The 20794-nt window shown below is 41.6% G+C and overlaps 1 protein-coding gene across 3 annotated transcripts in view; it reads left to right on the top strand.

Moving 5' to 3' along the window:
* svild (supervillin d) overlaps positions 1–20794 on the top strand; it is a 110940-nt gene that overhangs the window by 34256 nt on the left and 55890 nt on the right. For 2 of the 3 annotated variants that reach the window (XM_024387060.2, XM_042305230.1), the window contains exons 3-5: positions 7184–7218; positions 13699–13760; positions 15470–15591. In XM_024387060.2, coding sequence (XP_024242828.1) covers positions 7184–7218; positions 13699–13760; positions 15470–15591 — 219 coding nt within the window. Of the gene's footprint in view, positions 1–7183; positions 7219–7980; positions 8002–13698; positions 13761–15469; positions 15592–20794 lie in introns of those variants that run through there. The other variant, XM_024387061.2, reaches the window with a different exon arrangement.

The raw sequence follows: 20794 nt of genomic DNA, 5'->3' as shown, positions 1-20794 counted from the left end.
GACACCGCCTGGTGTCTTGGTGTGCTTGGACCATGTTAGTTTGTTGGTGATGTGGAACTTGAAGCTCTCAACCTGCTCCACTACAGCCTCTTCGACGAGAATAGGGGCGTGCTCGGTTCTCCTTTTCCTGTAGTCTACGATCATCTCCTTTGTCTTGATCACGTTGAAGGAGAGGTTGTTGTCCTTGCCCCACATGGTCAGGTCTCTGACCTCCTCCCTATAGGCTGTCTCATCGTTGTCGGTGATCATCGGCAAACTTGATGATGGTGTTTGAGTCGTGCCTTGCCGTGCAGACATGAGTGAACAGGGAGTACAGGAGGGGACTGAGCATGCACTCCTGAGGGGCACCCGTGTTGAAGAATGCAAACTATTACAGACTACAAAAAGGGAAGCACAGCCGAGAGCTGCCCAGCTGCCCAATTTGCATACCGCACCAACAGATCCACCTGGGGGCAGCCCGTCAGGAAGTCAAGTATCCTGTCGCTTAGTGATGAGCTTTGAGGGCACTATGGTGTTGAATGCTGAGCTGTATTCAATGAATAGCATTTTCACATAGGTGTTCCTTTTTGTCCAGGTGTGAAAGGTGAGTGTGTAGTGCAATAGATGGATCTGTTGGTGCGGTATGCAAATTGGGCAGCTGGGCAGCTCTCGGCTGTGCTTCCCTTTTTGTAGTCTGTAATAGTTTGCATTCCCTGACACATCGGATGAGTGTCGGAGCCAGTGTATTATGATTAGATCTTAGTCCTGTGTTGACGCTTTGCCTGTTTGATGTTTCGTTTGAGGGCATAGCGTGATTTCTTATAAGCATCTGGGTTAGAGTCCCGCTCCTTGAAAGCGGCAGCTCTACCATTTAGCTCAGTGCTAATGTTGCATGTAATCCATGGCTTTTGGTTGGGGTATGTACGTACAGTCACAACGTCCTCAATGCACTTGTTGTTAAAGCCAGTGACTGATGTGGTGTACTCAATGCCATTGGAAGAATTCCGGAACATATTCCAGTGCGACACCGTAACATTGTTGTTTTTGTTTGCGGGTGTTAAGTAAGGCAGGTATGTTGTTGTTGTTCAGGTATGCTCAGATGTTAGGGTCAGGCTGGTTTGCACACATTCACTGAACCCTCTGACTGTGGTTGTCTAAAAGTGGAATGGTTTAAAGGAAGCCATTAGTTATCTTATCTGTTCTGGAGTAGAAGGTGAAAGACGGACCATGCTTTATTTTTGTGTAGGTGGTAGGGCTGACCACATTTAGTCGACTGGTCGATTGTTTGGTCGATAGGCTGTTGGTGGACCAATTTTTTTTTTTTTTTTGTCGAGCAGTGGCAATATAAACAGAAATGTATGCCTCATGAGTCTTATTCACGCCTGTCTGAGAGGACTAATCCGGAAGCGGGGATGGTACACTAGTATCACCAGTAGTACATTTAGCCTACCCTTAATTCCCATAATTTCTAATCTATAATGCTTGTTTGGTTATGGTCATTTCTGTTAATGCCTTCAATATATTATTATTATTACAGTCTTACCGTTGTCATTGTAGGAGTGGACATGTTGTTTGCGGAGCGCACAACCTAGGATACAGTTGTGAGAACGTTTTGGTTGATTTCATTCCATTTACCAGTTGTCAATTTATTAATTGTCTTTTGTTTGGCGCACTCCTGTCAATCTTGAGTAAATGCCACGTACCTGTTTTACACATAGAAGTAGGCCTAGTCTACCTGGCCTGCGTGCAAATGTAGACTTATAAATGTGCCCATTTGGGGATCTGATACTATTTCTGATTGTCTTAACTCACCATCACTGTGGAGCTTTTTTCTTTGCCTCAAATATCAGGAAAACAGTCTGTTTTTTTATGTTTTATTTTTTACATCTACTGAGAATGACAATAGTTCCTCAGTGTAGCCTATGTGAAAAATATTTCCATCTCTCTCCCTTTAGATAACTGCTCGGAATGAAAGGAGGGGAAAAATCATGCTCTTACGTCAAAAAATACCTGATTTACTTATCCCTTGTGCAAATAGCCTACAGCTGTGTCTGTCTGTCAGGAGCTCACTGCAGTGTGAAACTCTGTGGGCCCTGAATTTTTTATACAATGTTGCAAGTCTGCTAGCACGAGTCTGAACCAAGTTAATAGTTGATACAATGTTTAAATTTCTTTGCTGTGATTTATAGGATATTTATTTTTATCAGCATATTTTCCACCTGCGGGCTGCAATGTTTGCGGGAGGTGGAGATTGGGAACAGGTTTTTATCTTCTACTAGTTAGGCTATATTGATCTTTGGCTCCCTCTTTAGTCATTTCTGTGTCTTCATTTTTATTTGCAGTGCTTAAAGCATCAGACAAGCTCAGTAGCCTACATATAGTTGACTTTATTCAAACAGGTTGTGTCTATATAAGGAAAAATACATGTTTACATTTTTTTACCAATCGATTGGTCGAAAGAACAGATGACTCTCGGTCTACCAATATTTTTTTTGTTGTTGTCTGGTATAGCCTAGTGGGGTGGGTGGTCAAACCTCTCTTCCTCGGCCAAGTGTTGTTTTGTGCTTTTTAAACCCATGCAGTGCTTGTAGTAAACACCAGTAATTGTGGTGTTGGGAGTGATTCAATTCCAGATTAACCAAAGACACTGGCCTCCAGGCTTGGCGGTAAACCGTATTTTACTTTATTGATGCATGGACAGGTTTGGATCTTTACTTTACCTTACATAACGCTATTTCAATGTTTTGTTTGTTAAATATAACATAAATGTAATAATAGGCCGAACTGTATGATGACATTCAAAATGATGGCAATCAAACATTCTTACCACCAGTAAAAGACTGCTAACAGTTGAGAACTGCCAATTTTCTTGCAAGAGCTTCAGGTGTGCAAATACATACTTTTTTTGCCATTAATATTGCCTGTGAGGCTGCACTGTTGCCAAAAGCACCCTAGAAATCAGCATAATGCCCCTTGTGGCAAAAATAAGATCTGCCAATGAATCCATTGAAAATAATTGGTCATAGAGAATAATTATTCAGATAAAGGAAAAGTTACTTTTTCCACAAAATAGAGGCATACAAAAACAAAACAGATGTGGTACACTGGAAATGATAACTAATTTGTGAAGGAAATGTTGTGAAATACAAAGTTGTGCTATAAATATTAATTGGCTATCTCATAGCTAATTCGTTAACAAAACATATTGGTACATTACTAGCTTAAACATGATTAGTGGGTGATGACGATTTCAGAACCAAAGTGGGGGGATAGAAAACAGGATACATTTTTACCCCATAATCTAGTGGTTAGTGGGATGGTAGATGCCTAGTTTCCCTTATGGCTCAGCTCAGGTACCTGCATAGTACATACATCGTTTTTATATATATATATATTACACACACACTGAAACTCTTTGTGAAAGCTCAGAGGCTCAGCAGATTTTAATTTCTAATGTAAAATGAATGTGTTTATGCAACATGTTATCACCAAATCTTTTCAAACTAAAACGTATCGTTCCTGTATCTTATCGGGGCTCATGTATCTAGATGCGTATTGAATTGTCTTGAAATGGAAAGATGCACATCCCAAGTATGTCATTATTTATGTCTGTTGGCCCAATATGTTGACAAGACAAAACTATCTGCAAAGTAGCAGGCAGATCACCTCTTTGGGACTTCCTGAAGCAGTGGAAGAAGAGGATCTAGGAACCTCAAAGATCTGGGCCCATTTTCACAGAGTTTGTGTTGCAGAAAATATTTAGCCTTTCAGATTATAATGAATAGGGAGGGCCTGATTTTACTAATCTTGAGAATATTTTTGAATACGGGCTCAGTAGTATTGTCCATTGACCCCGCCCCCCCTGAGATAATACATCATGCTCAGTCACGAATTAGCCTAATTTTCTAAAATCATTGGGTACTGCTGGATCCTCACTAGTAAAACCCATCCGGAATAAAATTGACCTTTCATGCATGTTCAGGGCAATAATGAATTATTGAACATTATCCAATTTGCATTCCATTTCGTTATCTAAAGATGCCCCCCTCCCCTTTTCATTCACTAGGCCAGGGCTCTCCAACCCTGTTCCCGGAGAGCTACTGTCTTGTACGTTCTCCAGGAACAGGGTTGGAGAGCGATGCACTAGGCCCTTTTGTACTAACACAATTATCAGTCAGGCTTTGTGACGGTTATCGAAGATGGTGTCTGTCTGGCAGCTGAGAGCATCACAATCTCTGCGTGATCCTTAGAGACAAGTGTTTCAGTACCCCCGACAGCACACATTTTGTTTGTATCCCTGGACAAGCACACCTGCCTGCTGTTGGGGTTACTTGAGGACCAGAGTTGGGGAAACACTGAAATAAGTGTTTGATTTATGACTTCTTTGGTTCACTCTGGCTGTCTGTTTTTCTTCACATTTTTTTCCTACTTCCCCTCATCTTTCATTCTCTGTCATTCTTTATTTTTTTCTTCTCCTTTTTCTTCTTGTTCTTCTGTTTGGACTCTAGCATGGACATGCTGCATGTCGTGGCCCCTCCCCTTCACCCGCCAGTCAAGCCAGGGGCGGGGTCAACCGCGCGTCGCCGACCCCTCCGGTTGCTAAGGGGGGTGTCTGAAGGGAGCCGCATGGCTAGCGGTCGTTTTCGGACGCAGCCGGTGACCGCCAGCGACGTCACAGCGAGTCAATGGTAGGGTTCAAGGAAGAGCCACTAGTCCACTGTACCGAGCTCAAGTGTAGAGACGCATAACATATAGCATAGCTGTGTGTTTGTGTGCAAGGGCATGCAACCAGTTGCTAAATCAGTTAGTTTTAGTGAAAAAAGCTTTCCTTGCTGTGGTCAATTTACTTAGATACCAGCCTAGTTGTTGTTGCAGTGTACCGTTTTGTGGCTCAGCATCACCCTCTATTCCACTGTGCCCTTTTCCCCATTACTCAGCTTTCCCCTCCAGGTTCTTTTTGTGTTAAAATCAGCTCCTTCCTTGTGTTACATCATCATCCGTCCCCACATCAGCTGTTTTCCATCCATATTTAAAGGCCATTACTTATAGATGAACATCTGTCTTCAAATGGTTCAGCTTCGCTGTTATTATGGGTAGTGATGTGACTGTAGGTGTGCATGGATACACAATGTGAGCAGTCTTTCTAACATCTGTGTATTAATGTTGAATTGAAAATTGAGGCGACGGTAAGTAGCCTTCTAACAGTTCTCAGATTTATGATATCACGTGGATGTAGGCTTGCAAAATTCCGGTTGGAGGATTACCTTCCATGCTTATTCCTTCATGATTGCGGGAGCCCTCCAACCGGGATTGCTGGAAAAACCTTGTGATTTTGGGAAAGTTATCAAAATGTCTTTATGACCTTATGTGATCCTTTGTGTGTGCCTGTACCTGTACGTGCCTCAGGGTTTCCCTTAGGAAAATATGGTGCCAGACAATGTGACTGGTAAGACTTCAATTTACCAGCCATTTATCAGACCCATATGCATTGGGTGCATAATCCATTAGGGCGTTCACTAGGGCTGACCCCAATTAGTCAACTATTAGTAATTATTTTGAGATATAAAGACCTTATTAAACATTTAAATGAAATGAAAATTTGCACATGAAAACCATAGCTGGCACGCAGATTGGTAGAAATGATCAGATAAATTGGCATTCCACATGAGAAATGTTGCAGATTCCTCGTGTAGCCTATTAACGGAAACTTCAGGAGAGTAATGGCAGAATCTGCAAAAGCTGAGAGGAGGAGGCTAGTTGGGTCAGGTTCTGTTTTTTTCCTTTTCTTTTTTTCTAGTTATCTCGATCTCTGGCAACTTTTGGTCGACCAAGATTTTGTTTAGCCTGGGACAGCCCCAGCATCCACCCACGGTCCTCAGAATGACTGAAATCACATTTAGATTGTGGTAATTCATCTTAACAGAACATGCAACTAATTTAATGAAGCAGCCAATAAAACGTCATTTTCAAACATTTGCCAAAATGCAATTAGAGGGAAAACACCATTCTAAACAGTGCACATGCTAGCGGTTCCATATGTGACCGATATGAACATCTCTGTTAGAAACCTGGGTTGCTAATATGACAAGGATTGCCCCTTTGGCATCTGGACAAGAAAGTTGAGATGAAAGCCAATAGAACAGGAGAGAAATGGAACAGCGATGGGTCCAATAGGGAAGTACATTTTATTATTTGGGTGCCATAGTTAAATAATTCCTCCTGTCTGTACAGAAATGAGTAAAGTAATTCAAAATACTTCACCAGAATGCATGACTTAGCCACAGAGGAATCGAGGATCATTAGCTTCTTTAAAAATAAATAGCTGTGCTCATAGGCCTATGTCTATTTGGGAAGGCCTAGCTGACTATTGAGTTGCGGCTGTCAGTGAAAAGCATCTTAAATATGTGTGAAGATAATGTCTTGGGTATAATTTAGAATGTTGAGACAAGAAGGGGAGGGGTGTGTGGCAAGGATTTAGGCTCCGCTCTCTCTCGTCAATTCTTGCACATTCATTGTTTTATTCACCATTTACATTGTACACTGAGTGTACAAAACATTAAGAACACATGCTGCTCTTTCCATGACAGACTGACCAGGTGAATCCAGGTGAAAGCCACCATCCCTTACTGATGTCACTTCAATCAAGTGTAAATGAAGGGGAGGAGACTGGTTAAAGGAGGATTTTTAAGCTCTGAGACATGGATTGTGCATGTGTGCCATCCAGAGAGTGAATGGGCAAGATGAGATTTAAGTGCCTTGGAAAGGGCTATGGTTGTAGGTGCCAGGTGCACTGGTTTGTGTCAATAACTGCAACGCTGCTGAGTTTTTCATGCTCAACAGTTTCCCATGTTTATCAAGAATGGTCCACCACCCAAAGGACATCCAGCCAACTTGACACAACTGTGGGAAACATTGGAGTCAACATGGACCAGCATCCCTACTGAACACCTTGGAGAGTACATTCGCTGACGATTTTCAGGCTGGTTATCTCACATTATTAGAATTTTAACTTCTAGATTTTGAGAAACAAAAACATTATTGATATGAAACTATTCCACAAAAAGGGGAATAAAAACTGGCTGATGGAAACCCTGGCATGCCTGTGTGTTAGCAGGTGAAACCATGTCATGGTTTGTCCCCTTGCCACATATCTCAGTGTGTGACCTCATTTGTCTTCTCTTGCTCTTTTTCTCTCTTTTAACAGCCTTTTGGAAGCTGGGGACACCGAGGAGCCAGAAGGTAAGAACTCTGCTTTTACAGGCCTCAAAGGCACCATTGTACAAGGAAGAAAGTTTTTTTCTTTCTTTTTCTGTACTCTCTATACATTTCAATGTTAAAGAAAGGAGGCTACAGAGTGCACAGTACATTAAACAGATACACAGGTGCTATAGCTGTCGGGATAAGAGGGCATTGATAGGGCTAATGTCGCGCTTCGGAGCAGAATGAAAAGGGGTTATTTCGGCCCAGAGCCTTTTCAGTTCAGGCAATGTTTGAAAGCTGGCCATCCCACCTCAGGGGTTCATGTTTAGCATCAAAAGCAGCAGTGGTGGCACAGGGTGAGGCCGCGTGTGCGTTGCTTGTGCTTGCGTCCGTGTGTGTGTGCGCGTTTGAGAGGGACTGAGTGTGTAAGAGGGAGAGAGTATTCTGTTTCTCTTTGTGTGTGAATGAGAAACAGAGGGAGATTGCGGGTGACTTAAGTGCTACTGTGTATAAATCAAGTGTGCGTGCATGACTGCGTGTGAGACGGAGAAATGTTCAGGACCTGAAGGGAAAGTGGCTGCAGCAATCCCAGTGCTTGTTCCGACACGGAGAGCTTGAGAGAGGGAAAATTGTGGAGTTCGACCATGGATCACTTCTTCGCTTCCTGACTCGCAACCGCCCACTTCAGTTAAACATTGGTGATACAAAGCAGTGAAATAAATACAAAAGAGACCGAGGAAGAAGCAGACGAAAACAAGGGAGGAGAAAGGAGGCATCGAACTGATGATACAAAAGTTTCAGAAGGAGAGGAGACTGAGAAAGGTAAGCTCTGTGGGCTCGTCAATTTAGTGTGTATATGCAGAGTTGGCAAAGCCTCTGTTTTGCTTTTGGAGTTTTCTATTGGATGAAGAGGAGTGGGGGGGATCAGATTCGGTGTCCCGTCATAGATGGTATGGAGTTCCCCATCCGTGAAACTGTTCCACTGGCAAGTGTGGCAGAGTTTAACTCTCAAATGGAAAAGGCTGGTCGAATTACGAAAAATGCTGGCTCAGCACATACAGTACCAGTCCAAAGTCTGGACACACCTACTCATTCAAGGGTTTTTCTTTATTTTTACTGTTTTCTACATTGTAGAATAATAGTGAAGAAATCAAAACTATGAAATAACACACATGTAGTAACCAAAAGTGTTAAACAAAATATATTTTAGATTCTTCAAAGTAGCCACCCTTTGCCTTGATGCCATTTTTGCACACTTGGCATTCTCTCAAGCAGCTTCAGCTGGAATGCTTTTCCAACAGTCTTGAAGGAGTTCCCACATATTCTGAGCACTTGTTGCCTGCTTGTTGGCTGCCAGGTCATCTGATGCAGCACTCCACCACTCTCCTTCTTGGTCAAATAGCCCTTACACAGCCTGGAGGTGTATTTTGGGTCATTGTCCTGTTGAAAAACAAATAATAGTCCCACTAGGCACAAACCAGATGGGCTGGCGTATCGCTACAGAATGCTGTGGTAGCCATGCTGGTTAAGTGTGCCTTGAATTCTAAATAAATCAGACAGTGTCACCAGCAAAGCACCCCCACACCACCATACCTTCTCTGTGCTTCACAGTGGGAACCACACATGCGGAGATCATCCGTTCACCTACTCTGTGTCTCACAAAGACATGGCGGCTGGAACCAAAAATCTAAAATTTGGACTCATCAGACCAAAGGACAGATTTCCACCTGTCTAATGTCCATTGCTTGTGTTTCTTGGCCCAAGCAAGTATCTTCTTCTTATTGATGTCCTTTTAGTAGTGGTTTCTTTGCAGCAATTTGACCATGAAGGCCTGATTCATGCAGTCTCTTCTGAACAGTTGATGTTGAGATGTGTCTGTTACTTGAACTCTGAAGTATTTATTTGGGCTGCAGTTTCTGAGGCTGGTAACTGCTGCAGAGGATAAGTTCATTAGAGGTAGAGCTTTCTTTCCTGTGGCTGTCCTCATGAGAGCCAGTTTCATCATAGCGTTTGATGGTTGTTGTGACTGCACTTGAAGAAACTTCTCCGGATTGACTGACCTTCATGTCTGAAAGTAATGGACTGTCGTTTCTCTTTTCTTATTTGAGATGTTCTTTCCATAATATGGACTTGGTCATTTACCAAATAGGGCTATCTTCTGTATACCACCTCTACCTTGTCACAACACAACTGATTGGCTCAAATGCGTTAAGAAAGAAAACAATTAAATTAACTTTTAACAAGGCACACCTGGTAATTGAAATACATTCCAGGTGACTACCTCATGAAGCTGGTTGAGAGAATGCCAAGAGTGTGCAAAGCTGTCAAGGCAAAAGGTGGCTACTTTGAAAAATCTCAATCAAATATTTGTTTAACACAACATTTTTTGGGGGTTACTACATGATTCCATATGTGTTATTTCATAGTTTTGTCTTCACTATTATTCTACAATGTATAAAATAGTACAAATAAAGAAAAACCCTTGAATTAGTAGGTGTCTCCAAACTGTTGACTGGTACTGTACATTTCACTTACTTCAAAGTTGTCTAACCCCTTGAAAATAAGAGAACCGGGTGACGTTTTGAATTAATGTGTGAATTCCAACCACAGAGCTCAATTCTGGAGCGTCCCAAGAGATGCTGGGTAATATTCACATCAGCGCTGCTGGATCCATTGGCCCCTCTAGCCATCCCTGCTTTCCAATTGGCTCCCTGTCTTTCCCTGAGGGATACAAGCTGTTTCATGATGAATGGGAATCACTTACGGAACAATTGCTAATCTTCAGAGGTGGACATTTTGCCAAGGCTTTTCCAAGCTTTTGTGTTTATTTTGATCTCTGCGAAAGGTCTAGGATGAAGTGATGAGGGCTGGACTTGAGTCAAACAGTATCTTAGAGTGGCAGTGATGATCTGGGATCAGTTTCCCCATGTCTGTATATCTTATTTATTATGATCAAGGCAAAATTGATCCTAGATCAGCACTCCTACTCTGACTCTCAAAATGGTTTCTGGCTTGAAGTCAAAACGCAAAACCCCCACTGAGCATAACTAGAGTGAAGCTCAACTTCCTTGTCTCGTGTGTGTGTGTGTGTGTGTGTGTGTAAAGGGTCTTTGCTGAATTGTGTCAGAAGAAGTTTTGAACAGCCGACTCCGGTGCATTTTGGATTACGTCAATGTGACGGCCACATGTAGCCGCACAGCTAAATATTCCTTTTCTTTGCACTTTAACATTCATTTGCACCAAACGTTTCATGACCAATGCATGGTTTTCATTTTTTTTAAATCAGACACATTTTTTAAAAATTGTTGCATATATTAATTCTAAGTTGAGTGCACTCTCTTAGATTTATATTTCTAACATTAAAATCTAACAATTATTTCTATGTTTTACCATTTTAGTTTTTGCAGCTTTTTTCTGGTTCCCTGTCTGCAGCATGGTGGCCAGTGTGCTGCTAATTGACACAATCTATAATCCTGAAATGGAAGGGCGTGTTGGGTGATACCACCACCATCCAGCATAGGGGAAATTGATTTCCCCAGTTTAAACTGTTATGCTACAATGTTCTATTCTAAACAATAGAAGCTTTTAAAATTGTAATTAATCAGGTTATTTCCAATTACCGCATTTGTATCTGCTGTGTTCTGACCTTATGGCTTCAATTAAAGTGAAGGCAGCAAAAACGTAACCACATGTAACATATGGATTTACATTGGTATACGCATCAAAAGTCCCAATTCAAAGTTATACCTCCGTGTTAAATTGTTTTAATTATTTCATAAAGCTGATCAGAACCGATCAGAATTCCGAAGTCTACTACATTTGCACTGTATGAGTCAGCCAGTGGCTATCAACACCTACAGTAGCTAGCTAATTCACATATTTAATAGGGAATTGAGCCACATTAAAGTAATCTGAAACGCCATCTAACCAGTTATTAAATAGTATTATATGCAGTTGATCTAAGCTAGCCAGCTAGCTAACTAGCCTAGCTAGCCAACCACCAAGGTCAGCATAAGTTGCAAGCCAGAGCTCAACACGATTAACAACTCGAAACTAGCACAGGCAGGAACCCACAGAGCACAATTTAAACGACACCAGCAGATCAAAAGCAGAGAGAGCAGAGACTTACACATTGATGCTTGGGGCCCAACCTATGGCAAGAGTGGCTGAAGTTGCTAAGCGAGAGCTAGGGAGCGAGGCCCTTCAGAGGGATAGGCCATTTCACCGGGCTGCGGAAGAATCAGTGAGGCAGATAATCCGATATCTATATAGCTAGGGAAATCCAAAGTAGATTCCAGGAGCAATACTCCAGAAGCGGCAGAGTGCACAGTAGACTAGGGAGACAGTCAACAAGTCAGCGATCAGAGGAAAGCTTCAGGCAGGTGAAAGTGATCACACAACAGCAGAGTCCGATGTCAGTCATCTAACACTAAGCCAATGTTGAAAAAGTAATAAAAATACATCTCTGGTAGCCTAATTCAGAGCTACCAGAGAAGCAAAGTTGACAAAACAAATATTTAAAAAATGAGGTACTAAACAATTAAAGCAGGTAGGGAGGATTTTTTTCCTTTTGTGAGCCTGAGGCAAGAAGGCACAAAGAGCCTGCCTGTTGAACATGCAGGATGCCTCACGTGTGGGGAATACACGCTGATTGGTAATACGATAGCGTGTTTACATCACATTTCTTTGTGATTGGTGGATTGTAGCTCACCACCACCAACACTCGGTCTGGAATGTAATTGCTAGCATGGCTAGTGACTAAAGTTAGCCAGCTCGTGCTAGCTATTAAGCTAGCATATGAACTCTGTAGCAGAGTAGGTTCTCTTAATGACAGTCAATATAGTGCATTCTGAGTAGTTCCAAAGTTACCCGAAAAAAAGTTCAATATTTAAAACCCCCAAAACGATTAAGAATAAATTGTTATACAGTGCATTTGAAAAGTATTCAGACCTTTTGACTTTTTCCACATTTTGGTACATTACAGTCTTGTTACAAAATGTATTAAATACATTTCTTTCCTCATCAATCTACACACTACCCCATAATGACAAATCGAAAACAGGTTTTTAGAATAAAATAAAAAAGACTGATGCCTTATTTACATAAGTATTCAGACCCTTTGCTATGAGACTTGAAATTGAGCTCAGGTGCATCCTGTTTCCATTGATATATCTTTGAGCTGTTTCTTCATAATTCTTAAATGAAAAGTTTGGAACCACCAATGCTCTTCCTAGAGCTGGCCGCCCGGCCAAAATGAGCATTCGGGGGAGAAGGGCCTTGGTCAGGGAGGTGGCAAAGAACACGACGGTCACTCTGACATAGCTCCAGAGTTCCTCTGTGGAGAAGGAAGAATTATCTAGAAGGACAACCAGCTCTGCAGCACTCCACCAATCAGGCATTTATGGTAAAGGGGCCAGACTGAGACTGTTTTTGCTTTGTCATTATGGGGTATTGTGTGTAAATTGAAAAAACAACAACAATTTAATACATTTTAGAATAAGGATGTAACCTAACTAACAAAATGTGGAAACAGTCACGGGATCTGAATACTTTCAGAATGCAATGTATATTATTTAAAAGTTCCTAAAACATTTCTTTAGGCTGTGGGAACATTGTCGGGATATGACAGGATGTACCTACCGTGCATTCGGGAAAGTGTTCAGACCCCTTGACTTTTTCCACATTTCACTTAGTTACTTTACGGTCTCATTTTAAAATAGTTTTTTTTCCCCCTCATCAATTTAATCCATCTACACATAGTACCCCATAATGACAAAGCAAAAACAGGATTTCTCTGGACAGTTTTTATGTTTTAGGAACATATTTTGTTTTGTCCAGCAATGTTCCGACCAGACTGTTCCCACAACCTAATGAAACATTCTGGGAACCTTTTGAAGAACATATCAAATGTGTTCTGGGAACATTCTTGCAACATCAGGCGAATTTCCATAAGTATTGGGATGACTGCCATCTCAGAGGCACATGTCTGTAAAACTGAAACTGATGGGATATCCTCAGAATTCCCAGGCCCTTTTCTGACGTTTTTTTGCTCCTGGGAAAGGCCCTTATCACTTTACAGAGCAGGTGGTGAATGTACAGTACTTTTCCCTAGCAGAGTACAGAGTGTTCAGGCCAGCTATGGTAGGATTAGTGCATGTATCTGTGGGTGGGAGGAAGTAGGTGTGTTTGTCTCTCTCTTTCGCTCTGTGTGTGTGTGACTGCATGTGTGCGCACGTGAATGAGCTGTCCTTCTGTGTGCGAGTTTGCCTGTGTGCAAGTGGGCCTCACACCAACCAACCAACCAACCCTGTAAACAGCGTTACAGCAACAGCTGTTTTAGAAACAAAACACACACAGACCTAATCCAAGACCTGAGGTGACTGATGGGTCGCTCATATCCCCCACAATAATGAAAGAATAACATTCTGATGTGAACCTGTGAATTTGTGCTTATGTGTGATTTTTGACCAATGTTTAAATCAAATCACATACATGTGTGCTAATGTGTTTTTTTGACAGTAACTGACAGGAAGACTGACGGAGCCAAGATGAACATGGCTGCCAACATGTCTTTGATTAAGGTATACTCTGTGCGTGTTTGTGTACCTGTGTGTTTATGTGCACCTTTGTGTACAGCCATGTATTTGTGCATACTTGTATGGGTGTTTGTCAGCTGCAATTATGAATATGGCTACAGTACACAAGTATGAGTATTTTGCAGTTATGTTGCGTGTGTATTACCTAGGCCCCATTCCAACAATCCTCAAATCTCAATCTCAATTCCTCTTTCTTGCTCCATACATCTGGCCTAGTCCCATATCCCCCAAAGCTGATTACTCCAAAATATCCTCTATAATTGAGTTGTCCTGTAGAGTATACGGACTGACCCGCACCTGGAGTCAGACTTGGCTCCTCCACTCCCTTGGAGATTGGAGTACAAACCTAGCCAAGATTTGGAAAGGAAAAGAAAGCCTGTGTACTCAGGCATACGCAAGTCCATATGTACACTACCATTCAAAAGTTTGGGGTCACTTAGAAACAGTTTTAAGCTGTGCCAACATAATTGCAAAATAGTTTTCTAATGATCAGTTAGCCTTTTAAAATGATAAACTTTCCAGAATCAAGGAAATTTCTACGCGACCACAAACTTTTGAACGGTAGTGTATATTAAAAAATATATATATATCCCGGTACTGCCCCCTTTCTTTTGTGCACGTGCACACATTTTTAAACCAAATTACAGAAAAGCACAGTAACAGAGTAACTGACTTTTCCCAGGCTGTTGGCCTTCCATGAGGGGATTGTGTAGTCGTAGGCCTAAAAGAAGGAAGCGGTGCTGTTGTGGTTCTAAAATTGGCATTAGGAGAGTGCCAGGGATTGGCCAAGTGGACCCAGATGGTAGCAAATGATAGTGTTTCAAGAAAGAGATGCACCCACTTTGTGTGTTTGTGGGTGCTCATACTCATGTACTCCATGAATGTGTGTTTTGTTTATGCGGGAGTTGGTTATCTTTTATAATACATTGAATTGAGCTCTGAGGCTGTAGGCCCTGCACCACATACAGGAAAACACACGTGTTGTGGTGGGGTGTGTACATCTTTGAGAATAGTTCAGAACTATAGATAAAGAGATGTATTCAGGATCATATTCATAAGGGCCCATGGTAACATTTTTCAATTTTAGGTTGTCCCCCTCTGTTCATCCATTGTTTTTATTTCTTTGGTGCCTAATTAATACAACCCAGGCACCAAATAGATAGAGACGTATACATTGTACACCTTAGACAGTATGGTTCTCATCGACATCTGCTCTGCTGTAGGTCTGGACTCACTTGTTGTCCTGTTCCCTGGGTGTTCTATTTGTTTATTTATATTGAGGGCTCCAGTCCAGCACTGGCTGGCTGAGAAACACTACTCTCGAGAGACACAACTCTCCTCCCTCCTCGTCAATCTCTTTTCTCCTCCTCATCGAGTTTGTGAATGGTGCCACTGTGTGTGGCAGAGTTGTGGAAAAAAGCCATATCTCAGACTAGCCAATAAAAGATTAAGATGGGCAAAAGAACACAGACACTGGACAGAGGAACTTTGGGGACAGTAAAACCACAATGTCGCCTCCCCAGGGTTGGAGTAGGGTGAAGCTGCCCCTAGATGCTGATTTGGGTCAGATTCTCATTTTCCCTTACTAATGGTTGAGGTTCAAATTAGGCCGATTATCTATGGGAAACCTCACCCTGAAACCCCCGGGGATGCTGTCTAATGTGGGAAATACTCATAAATCCCTTTTCCACCAGGGGCTGGAGAAGTCTGAAGAGTTGTCTCCCCTGACAACAGAGGGGAGTGGTCGCCATGCCAACAACAACAGCCGGGCGCACACCCAGCCAATCACAAGCAAGGAGATGGTGGCGGCAGGCAGGTAGGCGGCGTCAAGGAGATATCATTGTATTATATTCATAAGGTCATGGGATTGTCTACAAATTTGAATGATTATACACTGGATTATGGACTCAAAACATAAACATGAGCACACACACAGTTATTATTTAAGTGTTTCCTGGTGCGTGGGAGCAACATGTCACTAGTCTGCTAGTGTAGTGAGTCCGCACAGATAAATACACAGTACAGTCAGCCTGTCAGATAAGTTGTATCACGCGGTGGTGGTGTACGTTTCTGTGTTGTGTGTGTTTTCCTTTGTGTATTTTTTTTTGTGGGTGGCAGGTACTTGAACCGGTCACTTCAACTCCTCACTCCTACCAGCAAAGTTCAACATCAACCCAAGTCACCCACATCCCAAGTGGATAGTGCACCAAGTACAGCCATGCTCTCATTACCATAGCTACAACAGTCTGCTACCCATCAGCATGGCTACTGTGGTCTGTCTGTGTGGTTGTCATAGCAGCCAGGCTAGTGCACCTGGTGCCGATTGTAAGTGGTTAGTAAACTACGTCCGACATAAAATGGGCCCTAAACCGGATCTACAAATGATACCTGTGGCACCACCTGGGTGTAAGCCCTTCTATGAGCTACGCCTGGAACAGATCATACGCCTAGTAGGGAGCAGGCGTAGGGTGTTAAATTGGGACTATTTTATGATATGCACAGAAAAAAATAGCAATCTATATTTTCAAAAGGATGCGAGTCTTGTCATATTTCACGACCTCCGTGTGCTTTTAGCAAAATAATACACTTGATTTATGCTACATTATTGCATGCTAAATGTGTCTAATTAGATATTAGCAAACTACTAGATGAGCTGCCACCTCCACTTATTTGCCTTTTTCAGATATAGTCGGCATATAGCCTCGGCTACTACGCGAGTGAAAAGCAAAGTAATCCGCCTGTTATACTAGGTTATCGTAGGCTACATATAACAGGCTTTCAAAATGTTCTGATAACACTGTTAGACAAGCAAACTAGACTAAAGATTATTAACGCCATTAACACTCAACTCAATTTGGCTAACACTTTCCCAGTCTAATTGTAACCAAATATCCAAACGGAGATGATGTGAAAACAAAAATCTGAGTCCCCACAATTGTCTCAAAACATCGTGATAATGATGTCCCAATCATAACGGTGCTGAAATTATAGTTTTATCCCACACGGCTATTGCTTTAAAACGGTTTGATGGCTTTGGGAGTTTCAGTAAGCAACAATATGACAAATGCCTTCAATGGCATTAGTGTCCTTTATTCCAATATTTGTCATTCCGTTGTATTCATTCCCACAATAATTATTGATTGATCCATCCAGTTGTGGTTAAGAAAACGTGCACGCATAGTGGTGGGCTTTGCGGAGTGATGGGTCATACCTCGCAAAGTTTAGAACTGACGTAAAGATGGTAACAGCCTAGCAACCATCATTATGAAGCACCGAATCTCATGAATGCGCATTGCTTACGGCGGACTTAGCTACAACTAGTCTTATTTTTGGTTGGTGCAACAGGTGTAAATTCTGACGTAGCTGCGCCCGACCTTGCATTTAAGACCACGTTTTTTACACCCAACTGGTGCATCCGGACCCTGTTTTATAACCAGAGTTCCAGACGAACTTGCATAGCATTTCAAAGGGCTTTTTGATCAGTGGAACTCAGCATTCATCAGGCAAGTTTCACAGACTATTGTAGTGGTAGCAGATAATGGTCCCTAACAGATATATAGATGCAGATAATGGTACCTAACATGTATATAGATGCAAACACTTTGTGTGTCTGTGGGTGCTCATACTCATCTACTTTATGTATGTGCATTTGGTTATGCGGGAGTTGGTTATCTTTTATAATATATTGTATTGAGCTCTGAGGCTGTAGGCCCTGCACCACATACAGGAAAACACACTAGTGTAGTGGTGGTGTGTGTTCGTCTTTGAGAATAGTTCAGAACCATAGATAAAGAGGTGTGTGTATACATATTAGAGGTCGGCCGATTATGATTTTTCAACGCCAAAACCAATACCGATTATTGGAGGACCAAAAGAGCCGATACCGATCAATCGGTCGATAAAATGCAATTTTTTAATTTTTTAAATGTATTTGTTATAATGACAATTACAACAATACTGAATGAACACTTATTTTAACTTAATATAATACAGCAATAAAAATCTATTTAGCCTCAAATAAGTAATGAAACATGTTCAATGTGGTTTAAATAATGCAAAAACAAAGTGTTGGAGAAGTAAAAGTGCAATATGTGCCATGTAAAAAAAAAGCTACTATTTCAGTTCCTTGCTCAGAACATGAGAACATATGAAAGCTGGTGGTTCCTTTTAACATGAGAATTCAATATTCCAAGGTAAGAGGTTTTAGGTTGTAGTTAATATAGTATTTATAGGACTATTTCTCTCTATACCATTTGTATTTCATATACCTTTGACTATTGGATGTTCTTATAGGCACTAGTATTGCCAGTCTAACAGTATAGCTTCCGTCCCTCTCCTCACCCCTACCTGGGCTCGAACCAGGAACACATCGACAACAGCCACACTCGAAGCAGCGTTACACATCGCTCCATAAAAGCCGCGGCCCTTGCAGAGCAAGGGGAATAACTACTCCAAATCTCAGAGCGAGTGACGTTTGAAACGCTATTAGCGCACACCCGCTAACTAGCTAGCCATTTCACATCGGTTACACCAGCCATTAGGCTGATAGGCTTGAAGTCATAAACAGAGCTGTGCTTGCAAAGAGCTGCTGGCAAAACGCACAAAAGTGCTGTTAGAATGAATGCTTACGATCCTGCTGCTGCCTACCACCACTCAGACTGTTCTATCAAATCATAGACTTAATTATAACATAACACACAGAAATACGAGCCTTTGGTCATTAATATGGTCGAATCCGGACACTATCATTTCAAAAACAAAACGGTTATTTCAGTGAAATACGGAAATGAAATACAGTGAAGTTCGGTATTTTATCTAAGAGGTGCTATCCCTAAGTCTAAATATTCTTGTTACATTGCACAACCTTCAATGTTATGTCATAACTAATTTGCCAGAATTTTACTTAATTATCTCCATGAGCCAGGCTGCCCAAACTGTTGCATATACCCTGACTCTGTGTACAATGAACGCAAGAGAAATGACACAATTTCACCTGGTTAATATTGCCTGCTAACCTGGATTTCCTTTAGCTAAATTTGCAGGTTTAAAAATATAAACTTCTGTGAATTGATTTTAAGAAAGGCATTGGTGTTTATGGTTAGGTACAGTCATCCAACGATTGTGCTGTTTTCGCAAATGCGCTTTTGTTAAATCATCCCCCAGCGTTGCATCGATTATATGCAACGCAGGACATGCGAGAAACGAGTAATATCATCAACCATGTGCAGTTATAACTTGTGATTATGATTAATTGTTTTTTATAAAATAAGTTTAATGCTAGCTAGCAACTTACCTTGGCTTCTACTGCATTCGCGTAACAGGCAGTCTCCTCGTGGAGTGCAATGAGAGGCAGGTGGTTAGAGCGTTGGAATTAACTGTAAGGTGAAAATCTGTTGTTCTGCCCATGAACAAGGCAGTTAACCCACTGTTGCTAGGCCGCCATTGAACATAAGAATGTGTTCTTAACTGACTTGCCTAGTTAAATAAAGGTATTTAAAAAATTGTTACGAAAACTTTCGTCCCTAATTAATCGGCCATTTCGATTAATCAGTCGGCCTCATACATACAGTTGAAGTCGGAAGTTTACATGCATTTAAACTCAGTTTTTGCATTTAATCCAAGTAAAAATTCCTTGTCCTAGGTCAGTTAGGATCACCACTTTATTTTATGAATGTGAAATGTCAGCATAATTAGTAGAGTGATTTATTTCAGCTTTTATTTCTTTCATCACATTCCCAGTGGGTCAGAATTTTACATACACTCAATTAGTATTTGGTAGCATTGCCTTTAAATTGTTTAGCTTGGTTCAAATGTTTCGGGTAGCCTTCCACAAGCTTCCCACAATAATTTGGGTGAATTGTGGCCCATTCCTCCTGACAGAGCTGGTGTAACTGAGTCAGGTTTATAGGCCTCCTTGCTCGCACACGCTTTTTCAGTTCTGCCCACAGATTTTCTATAGGATTGAGGTCAGGGCTTTGTAATGGCCACTCCAATACCTTGACTTTGTTGTCCCTAAGCCATTTTGCCACAACTTTGGAAGTATGCTTGGGGTTATTGTCCATTTGGAAGACCCATTTGCAACCAAGCTTTAACTTTAACTGATGTCTTGAGATGTTGGTTCAATATATCCACATAATTTTCTTCCTCATGAGGCCATCTATTTTGTGAAGTGCACCAGTCTATCCTGCAGCAAAGCACCCCACAACATGATGCTGCCACCCCTGTGCTTCAGGGTTGGGATGGTGTTCTTTGGCTTGCAAGCTTCTCCCCTTTTCCTCCAAACACAACGATGGTCATTATGGCCGAACAGTTCTATTTTTGTTTCATCAGACCAGAGGATATTTCTCCAAAAAGTATGATCTTTGTCCCCATGTGCAGTTACATACCGTAGTCTGGCTTTTTTATGGTGGTTTTGGAGCAGTGGCTTCTTCCTTGCTGAGCGGCCTTTCATGTTATGTCAATATAGGACTCGTTTTACTGTGGATATAGATACTTTTGTACCTGTTTCCTCCAGTATCTTCACAAGGTCCCTTGATGTTGTTCTGGGATTGATTTGTACTTTTCACATCACAGTACGTCACCCTACAAGACAGAACGCGTCTCCTTTGTGAGCGGTAGGATGGCTGTGTGGTCACATGGTGTTTATTCTTGCATACTATTGTTTATACAGATGAACGTGGTACCTTCAGAAATTGCTCCCAAGGATGAACCAGACTTGTGGAGGTCTACAATATTTTTATCTGAGGTCTTGGCTGAGTTCTTTTGATTTTCCCATGATGTCAAGCAGAGGCACTGAGTTTGAAGGTAGGCCTTGAAATACATCCACAGGTACAACTCCAATTGACTCAAATTATGTCAATTAGCCTATCAGAAGCTTCTAAAGCCATGACATAATTTTCTGGAATTTTCCAAGCTGTTTAAAGGCACAGTCAACTTAGTGTATATAAACTTCTGACCCACTGGAATTGTGATACAGTGAAATAATCTGTAAACAATTGTGAGAAAAATGACTTGTCTCA

Source organism: Oncorhynchus tshawytscha, linkage group LG24 (genome assembly GCF_018296145.1).
Source record: "Oncorhynchus tshawytscha isolate Ot180627B linkage group LG24, Otsh_v2.0, whole genome shotgun sequence".
In the NCBI taxonomy this organism is placed as follows: Eukaryota; Metazoa; Chordata; class Actinopteri; order Salmoniformes; family Salmonidae; genus Oncorhynchus; species Oncorhynchus tshawytscha.
The sequence above is the reverse complement of the archived record's forward strand: the minus strand, read 5'-3'. Positions and strand labels throughout refer to the sequence as shown.